Source organism: Amblyomma americanum, chromosome 1 (genome assembly GCF_052857255.1).
Source record: "Amblyomma americanum isolate KBUSLIRL-KWMA chromosome 1, ASM5285725v1, whole genome shotgun sequence".
Taxonomy (NCBI): domain Eukaryota; kingdom Metazoa; phylum Arthropoda; class Arachnida; order Ixodida; family Ixodidae; genus Amblyomma; species Amblyomma americanum.
The window spans coordinates 40,802,135-40,820,384 of record NC_135497.1 but is presented as its reverse complement, the minus strand read 5'-3'; the positions used below and the strand labels follow the sequence as shown (position 1 = coordinate 40,820,384).

Genomic DNA, 18,250 nt, shown 5'->3' with positions numbered 1-18,250 from the left:
AGCTTGCACCGACATCACAGCAGCCATCATTTTGTGAACCAGGAGCACTGCAAGAAGTGCTTCTTCTGGCCTGCACGGCCAAGCTATGTGTGAATCACCATTATGGCGCACGTTATGTCATGTCATGCATGTATACAATGGCCGCTTTTCAACACAAGTGTGGCCTCTACTGCTATACATAAGAAATAACCTTAATTGTTATCTAAGTGAACTTCGTGGTGCGTATGCAGAAATGGGTGAAACATGTCAGTTGCGTAAAATCCATTTCTGCACCAATATACGCAACTCCTAATAGCATAGAGGGAGAGGTCTGAAGGTCGTAATGCAATTATCAGTTCAAAAAGTTAAGAACAGGTTACACGGTGACCTTTCAAGTGGCACAACGGCTGAGACCACCTGGAGTGCGCGCACAATGTGTCGCTCACAAATCGAAACCTGACTTTTCTTTACTTCTAAAATTTTATTCAGAAAACGAGCTCCGCCAGCCTTGCTTAGCAGATATCAACCAAGCATAAGAGACACAAAACTACACACAAATAACTGTACAGTAAAAAACTGCAGAAAATTAAAAAATTGAGATCATGCCAGATCCATTATGGACAAAAAGGCTAGCACTCAACAGCAAATGAACTAAAGAAACAAGACAATTCGGTGGTCTAAATGTGGCCAGTAACATACCAGGTGTTTCAGGGAAGGTGATCACTAGTGAATAAAAACAGCGTTTTTGAGGTAAACAGAAGCTTTTCCGGCATAGTAATGCCAGCGTTGGAGGACATCAAAAAACAGGCAAATCATTAAATTGGCTAAGTGAATAACTAAATTCTAATCGTTAACTTTCTAACCTTTAGCAATAGGCACCTGATTGCAAATAGAGATTTGTAGCCAGCCATTAATAAAGCCATATCAGTTTTTAGAATTTCAAAAATGCCATTACTCTCACCGCTGTGGCAAGACAAAATTTGGCTACATCGTGCTAAAATATGTGCACTTTCGAAAAGTATGCAGGCAAAGCAACCCCTCCAGAGGTTGCAACGAGTAAAAATTGCCGAATTTTGTTGTGCCAAAGTGGCGAGAGTAATGGCAGTTTCGAAATTCTAAAGACTGATATGGGTATTACTAACGGCCGACAACATATATCTAATTGCAATGAGGTGCCTATTGGTAATATTTAAAAAGTTAAGTATTCTAATTAAGTTGATCACTTAGCTAGTTAAGATGATTCGCCTGTTTTTTTTACCTCTGCCAACACTCATATTACTATGCCGCAAATTTCTTCTCGTTACCTCAAAAACCTTATTTTAAAAAAATAGTTATCACCTTCTCTGAAACACCTATTGCATTAAAGATGGCAGCGAACAATATTAACATCCAACATGAAAACTTAAAAAAAAAATCAGCTGGGGTCATTAAGCTACAACCCAACATAGAACCAAATAATAGAGCGAGTCCGGAATCCAAAAATTGCAGATTTCAGCACCCGACTGCAAACGATGACCACTTTTGGACTCGCACCTAGCTAGCGGTCGGAGTGGATTACTGCCAGCTCTACCTTAGAAAGGTGCCATATATCGACCGGGTGCTGTCTGCAGAGTGAGTTATAAGGCACACGACATTAAGGGTCAGATAGAGAAATTATTCACCTGATGCTTGGCAAGAAAAATTAAACACACAGCAGCATCATCAAAAAATACTAGGAACAATTAAGACATGTAAAAGCTGCCATTGCCTAGCAGCAATAGGACGCAACCATCGAAATTTTGCTTTGCCCCGGGATGCTATAAAATGCCCTAAACTACTACACAGTTTCTTGAACGGCGCATCAATTCGCCAAGGGTTCAGAGTCTAAAACGTTATAGTTCGCCTGAATTTCGCGGACACTCACGGACTGACCGCAAGATTGGTACCCTGATTATGAGACCAAGTGTTAGGGAACGTCCTAAAAACACGCAACCTGAAAAGCCACTCCTTTTAAGCGCCGCTCCCCCTTGTACTACGAGGACACAATACTGGTCTCCGCCAGTGCTAGGAAAGAAAAAAAATTTAAAAACCACCCGCATTCTCTTTTGCGTGGTATAGAAAGCTAATAGAGATTTAGCTTAGCGGAGACTTACTAGCGCAGGTGTATACCAGCTTACAAGACTCCGCCTGCGCATGCACAGTGGCCCTGCCTGGCTCCACCGTGGCAATGCTGGTGAGCAGGAGGTGTCCGGTAAGCCAGTATACGTCTACGCTAAGACGTCTCCGCTATGCTAAATCTCTCTCATAACAAATGCCGACTCTTAAGATGACTGCCCTGGTTGCAGTTACTCCATGAAAGCCATCCTCTAAAAACAATCCTATGAAGGAAGAAGCCGAGTAGGGAAAGCACCAGCCCGTCGCCCAGGTGCTGGCTGCTAACTGCAGGTGCCGCAGGCTTGGTCATAGAGCATTGCCGCCCGCGGTAATTCCTTCCTCCCAATGCCATACGGCCCGGGCTGAGCATTCGTCGTTCTCAGGGAACACCGGATACACCAGGATGTACCACGTCCCGTAGTCCATCATAACCGCCCTCCCCAGGTTGGCGATTGCCGCAAACACAGGCTCGCCTGCGTATGGCCACCCCGGTAATTGTAGCCGCCCAGATCGCGGCCAGAATCCCGTTCCCGTACCCCATGGCCTGGTCTCTTCTTGTCAAGGGGGCAAAGTGGGCCCTCGTGGCAGTGAGGGCCCTTGCGGTGGCCACGGGAACTGCGGGGGCAGAGGCAGCTCCGGATGCGGCAGGGTTCCCTCTCGCGAATTTGACAGTTCCGGTCGCGGAAGGAACTGCTGCTGAGGCATCATTGCCTCTTGCTCTGGCTGAATTTGCTGACGAGCAAAAGAGAGTTCCGGTCGAGAATGCTGTTCCAGTGTAAGAGGCAGCTGCGGCTCCTGGTGTGGTGAAGGATGGCCGTAGCTCCTGCTGGTCGGTTCCACCGGCGTGTCGTGCGTAAGTCGCGGCGAGCAAAGATAAGGCAGCGATGGCAGCGGTTCGTTCAACAGCTGTGTGTCCGCGGCCGTGCTGACCTCGTCCGAGTAGCCCTGGCTCTGATGTCCGTAGAGGTCGTAACAGCCTCTGGACCCTGGGATGCATCACACCAAGGGAGAGGTGGTAAATTGAGCGGTGTAGATCAAACACAATTAACTGGAATAGCTGTTAAAAATTTGCATGAGAACGCAATGACGAGAACAAAGCCTCCCGCTCTGCTGCGTCGTAAGCAGCGGTTGGAGCGGTAGCGGTAAAAACTAAAAAAAAAAGAAACGTGACAACAAATGGAGTTCATCGCCTGACGAGGTGCGCTTCCGCAATCTGTTCTTTACAAAATTACCTTTAGAACAGAATGAACCGAAATATTAATGCGAGAGCATTATACTACTCATCGGCAATGAAACCCGGAGTTGTTGCCCATATGAAATGGCCCCAAAAACCTCAATGATGACATCAGCACACCTGCATAGCAACCATAACAGAGTCAACAGAGGATCCATTGTATACATAGGGACCAATGGCCAATACGGTGATGGCCAGTAGGAGAAAGGCTTTTAGCCTAAATGCTTTTGATCCGAAGGGTTTCACTCTAAAGTCTTTCAACCTAAAGACATTTACCGTAGAAATCTTCAACATAAAGGTATTTGAGGTATTTGTACTCGTTACTAAATAGGAAACAAAAAGTCAACTATAGTCCCCCACAATTATAGACAAATGCTTACGCATTCAAAGCACTGCAGTAGTCTTAAGTCCTATCTCAAGTTTTTACTTTGGACCAAAGCTCACGCTTTACAGAGGTAATCTTGAGTTACTTCTGCCAGTTTTCCTTTATACGGCATCAGTTGCTTATGGCGCTCCTTGTGCTTGATGGCAGAAGGAGCCAGAAGAAGCTACAAGGAGGCAAAAATGTTTAAAGTTCTTTCGCAGTACTTGCATCTTGGCAACCGATCTCAACTAAAGTCAAATGACCCTTCTCTGTACTTGGGTGCCTATGCTTAACCTGCGCATATGCGAACCTATGCCGCCGCCAAAAGTCGTGACACACGCCACCTCAGTAATGCAGATCAGCGCACACCTCTATAACAGGCCAAAAGAACGGAGGGAAGATTGTGGTAGAAAAACTAGTCACTCTGTATACGCAATTCCTTATGACCTCGAGCGTACCAGAAGTTTGCAAAAGCGATAACATTATCTTATGTGATAAGAAAGGAGATGCCAAGGACTTGAAAAATTACAGACCTATCAGCTTACTCTCCGTTGCCTGCAATGTATTTACTAAGGTAATCGCAAATAGAATCCGGACAACCTTGCACTTCAACCAGCCTATAGATCAGGCAGGCTTTTGTAAAGGATACTCAACTGTAGAACATATTCACACTATCAATCAGATGATAGAGAAACCCGCAGAATATGATCGACCGCTATATGTATATATAGAATAGATAGGAGAGAGGCCCTCGTCACTCACGCTATTACACAGTGTGTACCACACAAGTCGCGATCGTTCTTGCAAGAACTACTGGAAGTCTTTGGCCGATGGCCCAGCCTTTGGTGCAGCAGCGGCGCATGGTATGCATAATCGGCGTGTCCATATAAGTTGACTGCGCTGCGGGCCGTCTCGAGAATAGACATTTTTCGTGTGCCGTATACGTATTAGCGGGGACGTATACAGGTTTACCGGATGCTTGTAGCGTAGTAACTGTCATGCGGCCAGGAGGTGCCACTGCGCTTGCGCAGGAGGCTTCGGTAAACTGTTACACGTCTCCGCTAATACATCTCTGCTTGTAAAAAAACATATATTGGATGTATGCAAAAAACGTCATAGACGTTTTTCAGTGCACCTTCTCCAGTGCACGTAACTAGTCGAAAAAGCAAACCATTTTCGAGCCACAGCACCAAGGCTAATAGTACTGTATGAATTCCAAAAACTGAAATGGCTATAACTAATGACCGGTTACAGATCTCAAATTGCAATTGGGCTCCTAACTCTGATAGTTAAAAAGTTCATTATAAAATTTATTTAACCACCTTACTACTTAAGACGACTCCCAGATTTTCTGGTGCCGCCAACACTGGTATTACTATGCCACAAAAGGCATATTTTTCCTCCACAAACCAATTTTTGAAAATTTTTGGAACACCCGGTATAGAGCCGGCCGAAATAATTGTGGCGCCGATTCGCTTGCAGCATGCAGAGCTTAACGCGCCTCATAGACACACGGGCTATGAGGGAGGGGATGCCGTAGTTGACGGCGACGAATTTTTTTAGACAACCTCGGATTCTTTAAGGCGCACATAAATTGCAAAACACATCAGATGCTTTCGATTGTTGTTGCATCTCACCTCCACCAGCATGAGGACGCGTCGTGGAAGGGATTCTTTCCCGTTACCTTGGGATGAGAAGCGGAACGCCAAAGCCACTCAACGAACATGATGGGTTTCTTCGGCTATCACTCTAAATACGAAATGATTAAAAAAACAATAAGTTGCCCTCAACGCACTCTCTTTTGTAAAGGGAGAGCCTTAGAGGACAGCTTACTTCTTTTTTACTCCCATACAGACGTAATCGTGCATAGATTTTAGGTTCAGGAGGGTAACTCCCATCACGGACACTCACATGAATACACCGGTTTCGGCTTCCTCTCCTGCTCCATATTCAGGTAAATCGAAGGTGAAGGTGGTGTGGCGAAGCGTTCTGTTTTCAGCTCCCATTCCACCAGAGGATGCAGCTGCGGCTCCATGTGACCCAGCTGCCTTCCCGGACTGCCAATGAACGATGGCAATGGAGTATGCACCAACAAAGACTGGCTGGATGATGACAGCCTGCTGCTAGGCCTTGACTCCGAACCCTGCAGAACAGGAACAAGTAGGAACAGGTGGAGTTAATGTATAGGTTCCTAGACTTTGCACGTAGGTCAAACATATTTTCTTTCCCAAGCATCGAATCCATCAGGGAAACCCTCAAACCCTCAGGCAGGAGGCGGACTTGGTACAGTGGTTAGAGCAAGTGCACTTTCTATCCGCTTGATTCTGGCTGTCGAACTTGCTTTAGTCTAAACAGATTACTGTTTCGCTGAACAATGGAGCTTGCTAGCATTGCGTCGGCTGCACCAAGGCCCGTCTAGATGAGATACGAACTAAATACTAGCCAAGTGGATGGGTGGCGCCATCTCTTGCAAACACCACAAATCACAATTTCTTTCAAGAAATAGCAAACACTTGTGATGGAATTGCGCTTTATTGACAAGAAAAATTCTTTTCACGGACCATGAGCACTCGGTCAAAATAAAATGCCGCAAAGCACCAGAACACTAGCTGCACGAATGGGCTGTCACATGGATGCTTTTCAATCGGGTGATCGTGCTTAGCCAATACAGTTGTGAGCGGTGCAGGGAAAACAAACGCCCAAATGTAGGAGCCTGTACAATAAATCTTGGAACAATTGACAGTCAGCGTCCACTGGCGGCGTATTTACAAAACTTCTCCGCTACAGCTCAAAGTTCCCAATTTTATATACAACGGTGTAGACTACCATGCTACGTGGACCAATAGAGTAGGTATATCAATTAGTCCACGTGGTGACGTTCTCGTGTACGGATGCAATACTGTTGTAACTGCACATACGTCTACTGCGTCACTTTTGTTGTGCACATTTTCACCTAACATTCTACACCGTTTTTAATATAGGCTTTTTGAGTTAGAAAGATTTTTTTGGCATAACATTGTCAGCGATGCAGTACGTCAGAATACAGCTAAGACGTGCTAACTAGCCGAATGGTTAACTAGTATTGAATGGTTAACATATTGACTGTTGCTGTTAGGCTCATTAATTCAAAGGCGTGTAGTCCACCGTAATATCCATATCAGTTTTAAGAATAATGAAAAAACGGCTACCATCGCCACTGTGGCCTAAAAAATTTTAGCTCTTTCGAAGTGTTACGTGCACTAGACAGGTTGTTTTGCCTGCAAGCTTCTCAAAAGCGCATGTATTTCACGCAATGTAGCCAACATTAGTTGGGGAGGCAGAGCCGAGAGTAACAGCGCTTTCATAATTCTAGAAACTGATAATCATATTACTTACGGTGGGCTACACACTTTGCAATAATTAACAAGCCGAACTGCGACTCTTAAACAAGTAAACATTCAATATTGCCACCAGCGCTGAGGGGGACAACGAGGATTTCGGAGATTCTTTTAATATGCTTCGAGCTCTTCTGTTTTCACCAGAATTCTGTCTGTTATTTAACTTTAAATATTCTTCTGTCATTTTTATTGATAAATTTTTCAAAATTCATGCTTGGTGGTAAAATTTTGTCGTAATCTCCTAAGGAAATTTCTTTGTTTATGCCACTACACCTTGGCCAATCCCCCCGCCGTGTGAGTATGTGCCATATCTACTGAGGAAAAGAAGTGCGCGGCTCGTGCTCTCTTCTCGGCCGCTCTTGCAGACCGCTGCGGTGCCTAATTCTTCGGGCTTAGTCCTTGATCTACTTGCAAGGCTGTTTACCTATGCAAAGAGCCAACGTGACAGTATTAGTTAACCAGGCTAATAGTTAGCACGTCTTAGCTGTATTCTAGGGTACTACAACGCTGACATTACTAAGGCGAGATACTCTTCTGACTCAAAAAGCATATTGAAAAAATATAGTGTAATGGCTTAGGCGAACCATCCTGTATAACAGTGTGCTGTGCAATGTCAGTGCACATTAAAGAACCCCAGGTGGTCGAAATTTTCGGAGCCCTTCAATACGGCGTCTCTCATAGCCTGAGTCGCTTTGGGACGTTAAACCCCCATAAACCATAAAACCAAACCATACTGTATAACAACTGCGTAGCTTTCTGGGTGGATGTTAGGAGGCGGAGGCTGTCTGTGCGCAGTAGTGTTTTGCGTTATGTGACGTCTGTGGACTCTGCGGAAACTACGACAGCCAAGGGGACGACAGTCAAGTCCACAAAAATCAAACAAGCAATCCAAATCACCACGCGTTTCAAACGGCTCTGTGCATTCTGAACAGAGGAAGGAGACTGCACAGTGTGAGCGGAGCAGTGGACTCATGGTCCGCAAGAGAGGCCTGCCGTCATGCTCGACATTGCTCTCTTGAAGGGTACGCGATAGCTCAATTTTGCCGGAAGTCTTCTGCAAGAGCAGCATAAGGTCACGTGTTTTGATCTTTTCCTACAAGGTAGTGTAGATATTTGTATAATATCCAGAGGTCAACCATCATCATCAGCTAATCTAAGCCCACTGCAAGAAAAAAAAAAATTCGGGGACACAGCTCTGCTATATGGGGCTTTTTGCATTTCACTTCGAAAAATACTGTCACTGTTCCTTATATCATTTTTTTAATTCTCTGGATGTGTCTCCTCAGTCTACGTGTGTGAACCCTCTTCAGTAGCATGTGTAACTGGCTCCCTGAGTCAGTGGATACCTCTATTGTGCTTTGAGGTATGTGGCCGTGGTGTCCACCTTCAGGAAACTGCTCTCGCGCAATATTTTGGGCTTAGCAATGGTGAAGCTGTAGCCTTATACCCCTGTCACACGGGCACTTTCGATCCTCATTGAGTCAATGCTCATCGAACTCAATGCAGATCGACGGTTGTCACACGGCCACTTTCAAGCGCAATCGAGCTCGATCCTGCTTGACTCGATGCCGATTCCTCAACAGTGCTTGAGGTTCCAAGCACAATCGAGAACTCTCGCTCTCATGAAGCTATAAAAATAAACACAAGTTAACAAAACCAAACCACAATTGTTGTTGTGATTGATTAAAATGTAATACAGAACATTTTTCAGGTACTATGCCTGCTTATATGCAAACATTTGGAAATAATCTCTACACCACGCTCTAAGCTTCGCCGTCAGTGCAAACAAAGATGGCGTCCTCCTGCTCGGCGGCGCGGAAACTGTGGAGCGAGCGCGAGACAGCCGCTCTCATCGACTGCTGGCAGGACCGCCTAAATGATTTGCGGCGCCAGAAGAGAAACGCCGCAGTCTATGCAGAAATCGCGGAGGCGTTGCAGGCCCTTGGGTTGCATTGCACAGCAGCAGAGGTGCGCCACAAAAACCAAAAACCTGGCGCAGATACGCAATGTACCGATTTGGCTACGGATTTGGCTGCCGCTGCCCCCGACTGCACAGTGTTGCCAGACATCGCCTTGTTATGGCTGTCGGCGGAACATTTGGCGCCACCTAACACACATGAGGGAAACTTCTCAATGAGCATTGAAAATGCCCGTGTAGCACCGGATGTTTCGAGCGTGCTCAAAAATCTCGATGCAGATCGAGCTCAATGAGGATCGAAAGTGCCCATGTGACAGGGGTATTACTTGTTTTATTGCAGTTTTTTAAATTCCTGATTTACCTCAAGACACACAAGGCCCCCCTTAAACCAAGTCGGACGAATTTTTCTTACTGGTCCAAAGGTAGCGCGCCTGGCTCACGACCTAAGTTCAGCGCTTCGAGTACCGGCTCGACCATTTTCCTTTTCAGCGCACTGTACTAATCTTTTTTACTCGCGACTGTACCAGCAGTATGACACGCAGCTATTCATTGGTCGTGTAATCAATGAACGAACTAAGATGATCTGTACCTATAAAAAGCCCCATTCTATTGAAAAATAGGCTGCTTTAACTGGAAAAGGAGTCTTCGTTAGATAAGAAAGATAAAAAGTGAAATTCAGATGTCGCCGACATCGGCCATTTTTCAAACGACGTCAGCACTTTTTGTTTTCGAGGTCTCTCGTCTGTATGCTACACACTCGTTCACATCTAGCAGGCGATCGTGAAGTTTTGTTTATCACTGCCATTAACAGTTCGAATAGCTTGGCGAAAAAAAAAGTTTCATTCTTTAATCCACTTATCTCAATGCGTCATGTGCTGCATTTGCTCCAACAAACTTCAGTATAGCGACAAAGAAGCAAATAAACTATTGTCACTAAGAACCCAAAATGCGCCAAGTGGCTCCCAGTGTCCCTTTAATATTCTTTTCAAGCTCAGTGCCAAGAGGTACCGCACGTTGTGATCATTGAGTGGGAATTTGCTGCGAATTTCTTACGGCTCGTACCTGTACACAAACCAAGCGTTAAGCTTTTCGCTTAGCTATCTACAAAGCACCGTTCTTCACGTCATACTTAAAATGTAATGGTATATATCTAATGGTATTGTTATTTCTGTGTTTGTGCACTTTTCCTTTTCTTACCCTGATGTTTTTTTTTTCGCCAAGTACTATCTCCCAAGGAGAGTGACAGCTCTCCGCTCTCTCAACTGAAATATTCTGGAAAATCCAATGGGCACTAAAACTCCACTGAATGTCTGGAGGACGTCTCAAATGTACCCAGGAAGTCCAAGGGAGTTTAAGTGCCCAATTGGAACACCACATATCAGTGAAGATCTTTGAATCAGTCTCGGAGCTTTGCTTACCTCCCAAGTAGTCAGCTCCTTCTTATCCATAAACATGAAATATGGATATCTCTTCCTGCAAATTGGGGGAACAAACAAAAAAGAGCGAGAACACCGTCAAAGACACTCACAGGAACATTCGACCGGAGACTGCAGTTTCTCAATGACAATACACACACTCGAGCATGCCTCTATACTCCGAAGCTGGCGCACACTGAGCGTGGCGTACACTGGCTATGTCTTTTTTTCTGATAAAAGAGACAGACGGTGTCATCGCTGCCTCGCATCTCGCTAGTTGCGTAGATGTTCCCAAACCGTTTCAGTCAAACACAGCCGTTGGTTCCGCGTTTTAGAAATCCCTCAGTATTTAACCCTACAGGACAACTTTTGTCATATTCACGCTTAGATTACGGTTATTTACTCGACGGCAAAAGCGGTGTGGTGTTTGCAGTGTAGTCTAGTGCTGGCAACTATGACCAGAGTGTGGTGCTTGCAAATGGGCCAGGTTCTCATAAGCCAAGTGACCGTGCAGCAAGCAGTCACGGTAGCGGCCATAGTCATGTAAATGGAATAAGTTCATTAAAATAGAGCTTTCAGTATCAGCTAATGATCGTCTCTTCGTGTGTACGCGACACGCGCTTTCAGCCCAAATGGCATGACAGGAAAGGCAGGTCAGATCCATGGTCACACAGAAGCTAGATGCGTATTTGGGGCTCCGACCAACCAGCGCGAACATAAGCGGACATGTCTGCTACGTTATCCAAATGCTCCACCCATGCGAGAGCCGTAGTCAGTAGAAAACCGCTTGAGCCCTCGCTGGTACCGGGATTCAAACCCTGTGCATCCCGCCTACGAGGGAATTCCCTGTGGTCAGGAGGTCAGGACTCGCTGCAACTGCGCCTCGCATACAAAGACCAAAACCTGAAGCGTTGATTGCAGCTAATCACATTTTGACTTTCTCTACATATGCTTCGCGCTGCTACTAAAGACGAGAGTTAGGTTTTACACACTCTACACATTAATACGCCTATATGAAAGTAAGAAGGGAGTAAGCGGTTTTTTACCGCACCAATCTTTTTGCAAATGGGAGTGCCCTAGAGGACAAAAATTTGTTGCGCGATAAAGTGTCTCCTCCATTTTCACTCCCTTTTCTTTAGAGTCTTAAGGCAGTAGTTTCAACTTTGTGTAGCATGAGATACTCGGCTCCATAACGTGGGTTGGCGCGCTATCATTTAACGGGGTCTTAGACGATAATACAGCTAATGCCGATATCCTCGTACCTATGAAATACTTTTTCTCGGTTATTTTATGTCTGTGCATGAAGAGAAGGCTAGCCAAGCACTTGGGCTTCCGAACCCAAAGCTTGCTTGAGCTTACATTTCACGCTGGCTACGCTAAAGACGCTTTAAAGCGAGAGCTAAGACAAAAAGGTTAGGCAAGACCACACACCGTTCATTATTACCAAATAGAGAACAAGACGATTGCTCATGACACGGTCCTTTATGCTGTGGTATACGCCTATCATAAAGTGAACGGTGGAGGACAAAGGCTCTGGGTGCTTGCCAACGTTTCGACAAGAAGACTTGTCTTCACCCAGACGAAGGCAAGTCCTTTTGTCGAAACATTGGCAAGCACCGTAACGCTTTCCCGTCCGTTGTTCACTTCGTGATTATCAAGAACCATCTGCCCAACCACTGTCGACCATGGACTTGTATACACCAGGAGGTCAAGCCGGCTCTTCCTGAATCACAAGTAACGTTACTGCAGCCGCTGGTCGCAATATAGCAGGGGGTCTCCACAACACCCTCCCCCGAAAAAAGAAAGCGAGGAACTTACTTCAACGCCTCGTACACGTGCCGTACACGCAGCGCCTTTATCGGGCTTTCATGGATCGCCTGCGCCACCAGTTGCACCAGCTTGCCCTGCCCGGAGGCCTGCGGACGATGGTGCCAGCAGGGAGCAGCTCGGCCAGGGGACCCGGATGTAGCTGGGGCATGGTGCACGTGTCGCCGTGGCTGGACATGGTGCGGGTGCGGCGGGAACGCTTGGCGGGCTCTGAAAAAACCCCATTCTATTGAAAAATAGGCTGGTTTAACTGGAAAAGGAGTCTTTGTTAGATAAGAAAGATAAAAAGTGAAATTCAGATGTCGCCGACATCGGCCATTTTTCAAACGACGTCAGCACTTTTTGTTTTTGAGGTCTCTCGACTGTATGCTACACACTCGTTCACATCTAGCAGGCGATCGTGAAGTTTTGTTTATCACTGCCATTAACAGTTCGAATAGATTGGCGAAAAAAAAAGTTTCATTCTTTAATCCACTTATCTCAATGCGTCATGTGCTGCATTTGCTCCAACAAACTTCAGTATAGCGACAAAGAAGCAAATAAACTATTGTCACTAAGAACCCAAAATGCGCCAAGTGGCTCCCAGTGTCCCTTTAATATTCTTTTCAAGCTCAGTGCCAAGAGGTACCGCACGTTGTGATCATTGAGTGGGAATTTGCTGCGAATTTCTTACGGCTCGTACCTGTACACAAACCAAGCGTTAAGCTTTTCGCTTAGCTATCTACAAAGCACCGTTCTTCACGTCATACTTAAAATGTAATGGTATATATCTAATGGTATTGTTATTTCTGTGTTTGTGCACTTTTCCTTTTCTTACCCTGATGTTGTTTTTTTTTTCGCCAAGTACTATCTCCCAAGGAGAGTGACAGCTCTCCGCTCTCTCAACTGAAATATTCTGGAAAATCCAATGGGCACTAAAACTCCACTGAATGTCTGGAGGACGTCTCAAATGTACCCAGGAAGTCCAAGGGAGTTTAAGTGCCCAATTGGAACACCACATATCAGTGAAGATCTTTGAATCAGTCTCGGAGCTTTGCTTACCTCCCAAGTAGTCAGCTCCTTCTTATCCATAAACATGAAATATGGATATCTCTTCCTGCAAATTGGGGGAACAAACAAAAAAGAGCGAGAACACCGTCAAAGACACTCACAGGAACATTCGACCGGAGACTGCAGTTTCTCAATGACAATACACACACTCGAGCATGCCTCTATACTCCGAAGCTGGCGCACACTGAGCGTGGCGTACACTGGCTATGTCTTTTTTTCTGATAAAAGAGACAGACGGTGTCATCGCTGCCTCGCATCTCGCTAGTTGCGTAGATGTTCCCAAACCGTTTCAGTCAAACACAGCCGTTGGTTCCGCGTTTTAGAAATCCCTCAGTATTTAACCCTACAGGACAACTTTTGTCATATTCACGCTTAGATTACGGTTATTTACTCGACGGCAAAAGCGGTGTGGTGTTTGCAGTGTAGTCTAGTGCTGGCAACTATGACCAGAGTGTGGTGCTTGCAAATGGGCCAGGTTCTCATAAGCCAAGTGACCGTGCAGCAAGCAGTCACGGTAGCGGCCATAGTCATGTAACTGGAATAAGTTCATTAAAATAGAGCTTTCAGTATCAGCTAATGATCGTCTCTTCGTGTGTACGTGACACGCGCTTTCAGCCCAAATGGCATGACAGGAAAGGCAGGTCAGATCCATGGTCACACAGAAGCTAGATGCGTATTTGGGGCTCCGACCAACCAGCGCGAACATAAGCGGACATGTCTGCTACGTTATCCAAATGCTCCACCCATGCGAGAGCCGTAGTCAGTAGAAAACCGCTTGAGCCCTCGCTGGTACCGGGATTCAAACCCTGTGCATCCCGCCTACGAGGGAATTCCCTGTGGTCAGGAGGTCAGGACTCGCTAAAACTGCGCCTCGCATACAAAGACCAAAACCTGAAGCGTTGATTGCAGCTAATCACATTTTGACTTTCTCTACATATGCTTCGCGCTGCTACTAAAGACGAGAGTTAGGTTTTACACACTCTACACATTAATACGCCTATATGAAAGTAAGAAGGGAGTAAGCGGTTTTTTACCGCACCAATCTTTTTGCAAATGGGAGTGCCCTAGAGGACAAAAATTTGTTGCGCGATAAAGTGTCCCCTCCATTTTCACTCCCTTTTCTTTAGAGTCTTAAGGCAGTAGTTTTAACTTTGTGTAGCATGAGATACTCGGCTCCATAACGTGGGTTGGCGCGCTATCATTTAACGGGGTCTTAGACGATAATACAGCTAATGCCGATATCCTCGTACCTATGAAATACTTTTTCTCGGTTATTTTATGTCTGTGCATGAAGAGAAGGCTAGCCAAGCACTTGGGCTTCCGAACCCAAAGCTTGCTTGAGCTTACATTTCACGCTGGCTACGCTAAAGACGCTTTAAAGCGAGAGCTAAGACAAAAAGGTTAGGCAAGACCACACACCGTTCATTATTACCAAATAGAGAACAAGACGATTGCTCAAGACACGGTCCTTTATGCTGTGGTATACGCCTATCATAAAGTGAACGGTGGAGGACAAAGGCTCTGGGTGCTTGCCAACGTTTCGACAAGAAGACTTGTCTTCCCCAGACGAAGGCAAGTCCTTTTGTCGAAACATTGGCAAGCACCGTAACGCTTTCCCGTCCGTTGTTCACTTCGTGATTATCAAGAACCATCTGCCCAACCACTGTCGACCATGGACTTGTATACACCAGGAGGTCAAGCCGGCTCTTCCTGAATCACAAGTAACGTTACTGCAGCCGCTGGTCGCAATATAGCAGGGGGTCTCCACAACACCCTCCCCCGAAAAAAGAAAGCGAGGAACTTACTTCAACGCCTCGTACACGTGCCGTACACGCAGCGCCTTTATCGGGCTTTCATGGATCGCCTGCGCCACCAGTTGCACCAGCTTGCCCTGCCCGGAGGCCTGCGGACGATGGTGCCAGCAGGGAGCAGCTCGGCCAGGGGACCCGGATGTAGCTGGGGCATGGTGCACGTGTCGCCGTGGCTGGACATGGTGCGGGTGCGGCGGGAACGCTTGGCGGGCTCTGAAGAAGCTGTCCGGCCACGCCCGGCGATGCCGCGGTTAGGGTTCATTTCGAGGCTTAGCGAAAGTGTCTCCTCGCAAGCGAAAAGCAGCCAAGCATTGCGCGCCTTCTCTCTATCGAGAGAGCCCACCTTATTTATCACCATGGAAGGATTTCGAATGGGGCGACAGGGCGCGCATTTAAACAGCGTCTCACAAATCCGGCCTGGTCAAAAGGACGGATGTGGCAGAGTGCATAAACTGAAATGCTGCATCAACGGTACACACTAAAAGAGAAAGGAGTAAAAGCGAGTAACCTGTCCTTCACCACAACCCCCTTTATAAAATGAACAGCGCTAGTAGAGAGCTTACTTTTGCCTTGAACTACTGCACTTCCGAAATGCATTCTTGTTTTTGAGCCATCAGTATAATATTGTTTCGTTTCATATTTTTCTTGCAGTGCCAAGAATTCTTGCAGCATGTACTCCTTTAGCTTCTGCTTTTTTGTGTAAATGTGAAGTCACGTACTGCAGGGAGGCTGTACCATGGTGGGAAATTGTCATGTCTTGGTGCAATGTTAGGCAGAGCATAATTACAGCCAAAGTTAGCTCGGATGAGGCATTGGTCTCGTTTGACGTTGTCGCCCTGTTTGGCACCATTCGAGCACCTCTAGGAGAGAGCGCAGCAAGGATAGGGCTCAAAGCGGATGACCGACTTGCCGAAAGGGAGTGACTCAGCGTAGATGACCAACTTCTGCGTTAAGAAAGAATTTTTCAGGCAAGCCGCTGCAACCGCGCCGCGATGCGAGAGGCAATATAGGTGGCCGCTGCGAAGCAGACGATGGAGGTATCACCGGAAATTCGGTACACATTCATAAGTTGGAGCGGCGCAAACGAAAACTGGGTTCCTGATGCCGCAGAAGGACCCATAACTGTGGAGAAAAACTCATGGATGCCTGGCTACGCTCCTATTAAGTGATGACATCTTCCCGTCGCTCGGAAGCCGATTTACAGAAGATTTACAGGCGCGGCGCGCCTTGTAGTTGATGGACGTCTGGGGGCAGTGGCCAGCCGATGGAGAAGTTTAACTCCAAAGCGCTCCCGCACAACTTCCAGGTAAACAACACTGACGCCCAGCTACGAACTGGCGAGGGAGCACGCAGCAGTTTTCCGGACGGCTGCATCGTGATCCCCTGGTTGACAGGCTGATATAGTTCCCGCTGAACAAACTGTTTCTTTTGCTGCCTCTCCAGTGCATTGCATCACTGTTCGTGAAACATTTCTCTTTGTACTGTCGCATCAGTTTAGTTCTCTGCATGCATTGCATTCATTTTTTCTATGAGTACTGAGTAATTCGCCGGTACCATCTCTTGACTGTACAAAGCTTTGTTTTGATTGTGAACCTTTGATTCCGGCCAATTCTCTGGGTTCCGACAGCCGAAGGCTGCACACCAAAGTGGCATCCCTTTGCCATTTGGTGGCCACATTCCACTGAGCTTCTCATGTCGAGTTGAGGGCATCTCCTGAGTGACCGCAACAGCTACTCTCTCACTGGTTAAGTGCGACTGGGGCACAAACAACCACTGCCTATGCGACAAGAAGATCTAGTAACAAGCCCCAAGTTTTTGATGAATCGACCCATGTTATACCGTGTATGACTGTCTTGCCATCCTAAAGAAGTCTGCAGGAGAAAACCTTCTTGTATACTTTGTGGGGACCTGCCCTGCAGCCCCCTGTGTTTGCTTTCCCACGAGCCACCGTTCAGCAGCAGCCTCACCTCGAGGAGGAACACATTCCCTTGTCAGTTACATTAACTGGCAAAGGAGAGCGCCAGCGTCGCTGCGCGTGAGACTGCTTGAAGCCCGCGCGCGGGAGAGGGGGCATGGGGCTCTTCGGCTGGGATCGTTAGCGCGAGCGGACGTGTTGCTCGCGGCTCCGCTCTTCCCCGGTGGGGCGAGGAAGCGGCGGGGAGACTGGCTCCCGTACTCCTCCCATTCAGGGGTACGGAGTACCCCTTGCCCTAGCGCAGGCAAACATTTGCTCGGAACCTTGCTGGTGAGTAGGACGATCTCTATTCATTAGTATATCTTGTTGCTAGCTGGCATTATTGTTGCTGTAGCAATAAATGCCTGTTTGTGTCAGCCAATGTGTCGTTCCTTTGTTCCCTCAGAGCAAGGCCCGCCGTGGTTGGTGTGCGCTCGGTAGCGTACGCGATCACGGGGTGGGGTCCGGGCGGCTTTGAACCGTGTTAGCCGTGACTGAGTGGGGACAACGTATACATCTCCCCAAGTCAACTCCACAACTTATACAAACCAGACACAAAGTTCACCCTGTGATATGGGGCAAGCAACAGATTGTTTTCTTGACAGGCAATTGCAGTGAACAGGACCATAATTGGCATTCTCCGCTTAAAGCAAACCCACTTATTCTGGGTGATTTCTAAAATTGCGATCAAAATATTCGACAACATGCAAAGAAACCATGGCCTCATCCCGCTGACGAAAGCTAAAAAATTGCTGCTCAGAAGTGGAACCAAAGCTAGAGAAAAAAGCATCTTGGATAATCTCTGCCGCAATGACCACATGAACTTATGACTACGGGTGTCTGACGCCTTAACTGCAAGCTGAAAAGAGAGCAAACTATACAGGCCTCCAAACCAAGCCGCATCACTGTTCCTTATGTCAAAGGCAGCAGTGAAATGCCGGGCGCCTGTTACAAGAGCAGGAAATGCAGGTTTGTCACACATAATTTTAAAACCTCGGGAGCTTCAAGCCTCTGCCAACATGCACTAATGCAGAATTTCTTTCTCTGTGCTCTCGTGGAGCATTCCGACAACTTGGATCAACCAGCCGATTTTGAGAATTCGAGAGTCGCTAACTAATAGGCCAACCCCACTGGTGCGATATATTCAAGAGCCTTGCAGTATGCAAACACGCCAGGCAACGTAAACGC

The 18,250-nt window shown here is 46.8% G+C and overlaps 1 protein-coding gene across 1 annotated transcript; it reads right to left on the bottom strand.

Annotated features, from left to right (window-relative positions):
* Window positions 1-440: 440 nt before the first annotated feature.
* On the bottom strand, window positions 441-15,370 carry LOC144128125 (uncharacterized). Its single transcript, XM_077661245.1, has 6 exons — window positions 15,188-15,370; window positions 13,762-13,832; window positions 12,239-12,457; window positions 10,424-10,478; window positions 5,622-5,853; window positions 441-3,098 (listed from the first exon to the last, which is right to left on the bottom strand). The coding sequence occupies exons 1-6, from the start codon at window positions 15,368-15,370 to the stop codon at window positions 2,671-2,673; spliced, it is 1,188 nt and encodes a 395-aa protein (XP_077517371.1). The 3' UTR covers window positions 441-2,670.
* Between the last annotated feature and the right edge of the window lie 2,880 nt (window positions 15,371-18,250).

Excerpts from the sequence above, each read along its gene's own strand:
- LOC144128125 (XM_077661245.1), bottom strand. The coding sequence starts at position 15,370 with ATGAACCCTAACCGCGGCATCGCCGGGCGTGGCCGGACAGCTTCTTCA. Across the intron at positions 10,479-12,238 it reads CACGTGTACGAGGCGTTGAA|GAAGAGATATCCATATTTCA; the intron begins GTAAGTTCCTCG and ends CCCAATTTGCAG. Across the intron at positions 3,099-5,621 it reads GCCGAAACCGGTGTATTCAT|GGTCCAGAGGCTGTTACGAC; the intron begins GTGAGTGTCCGT and ends GATGCATCCCAG.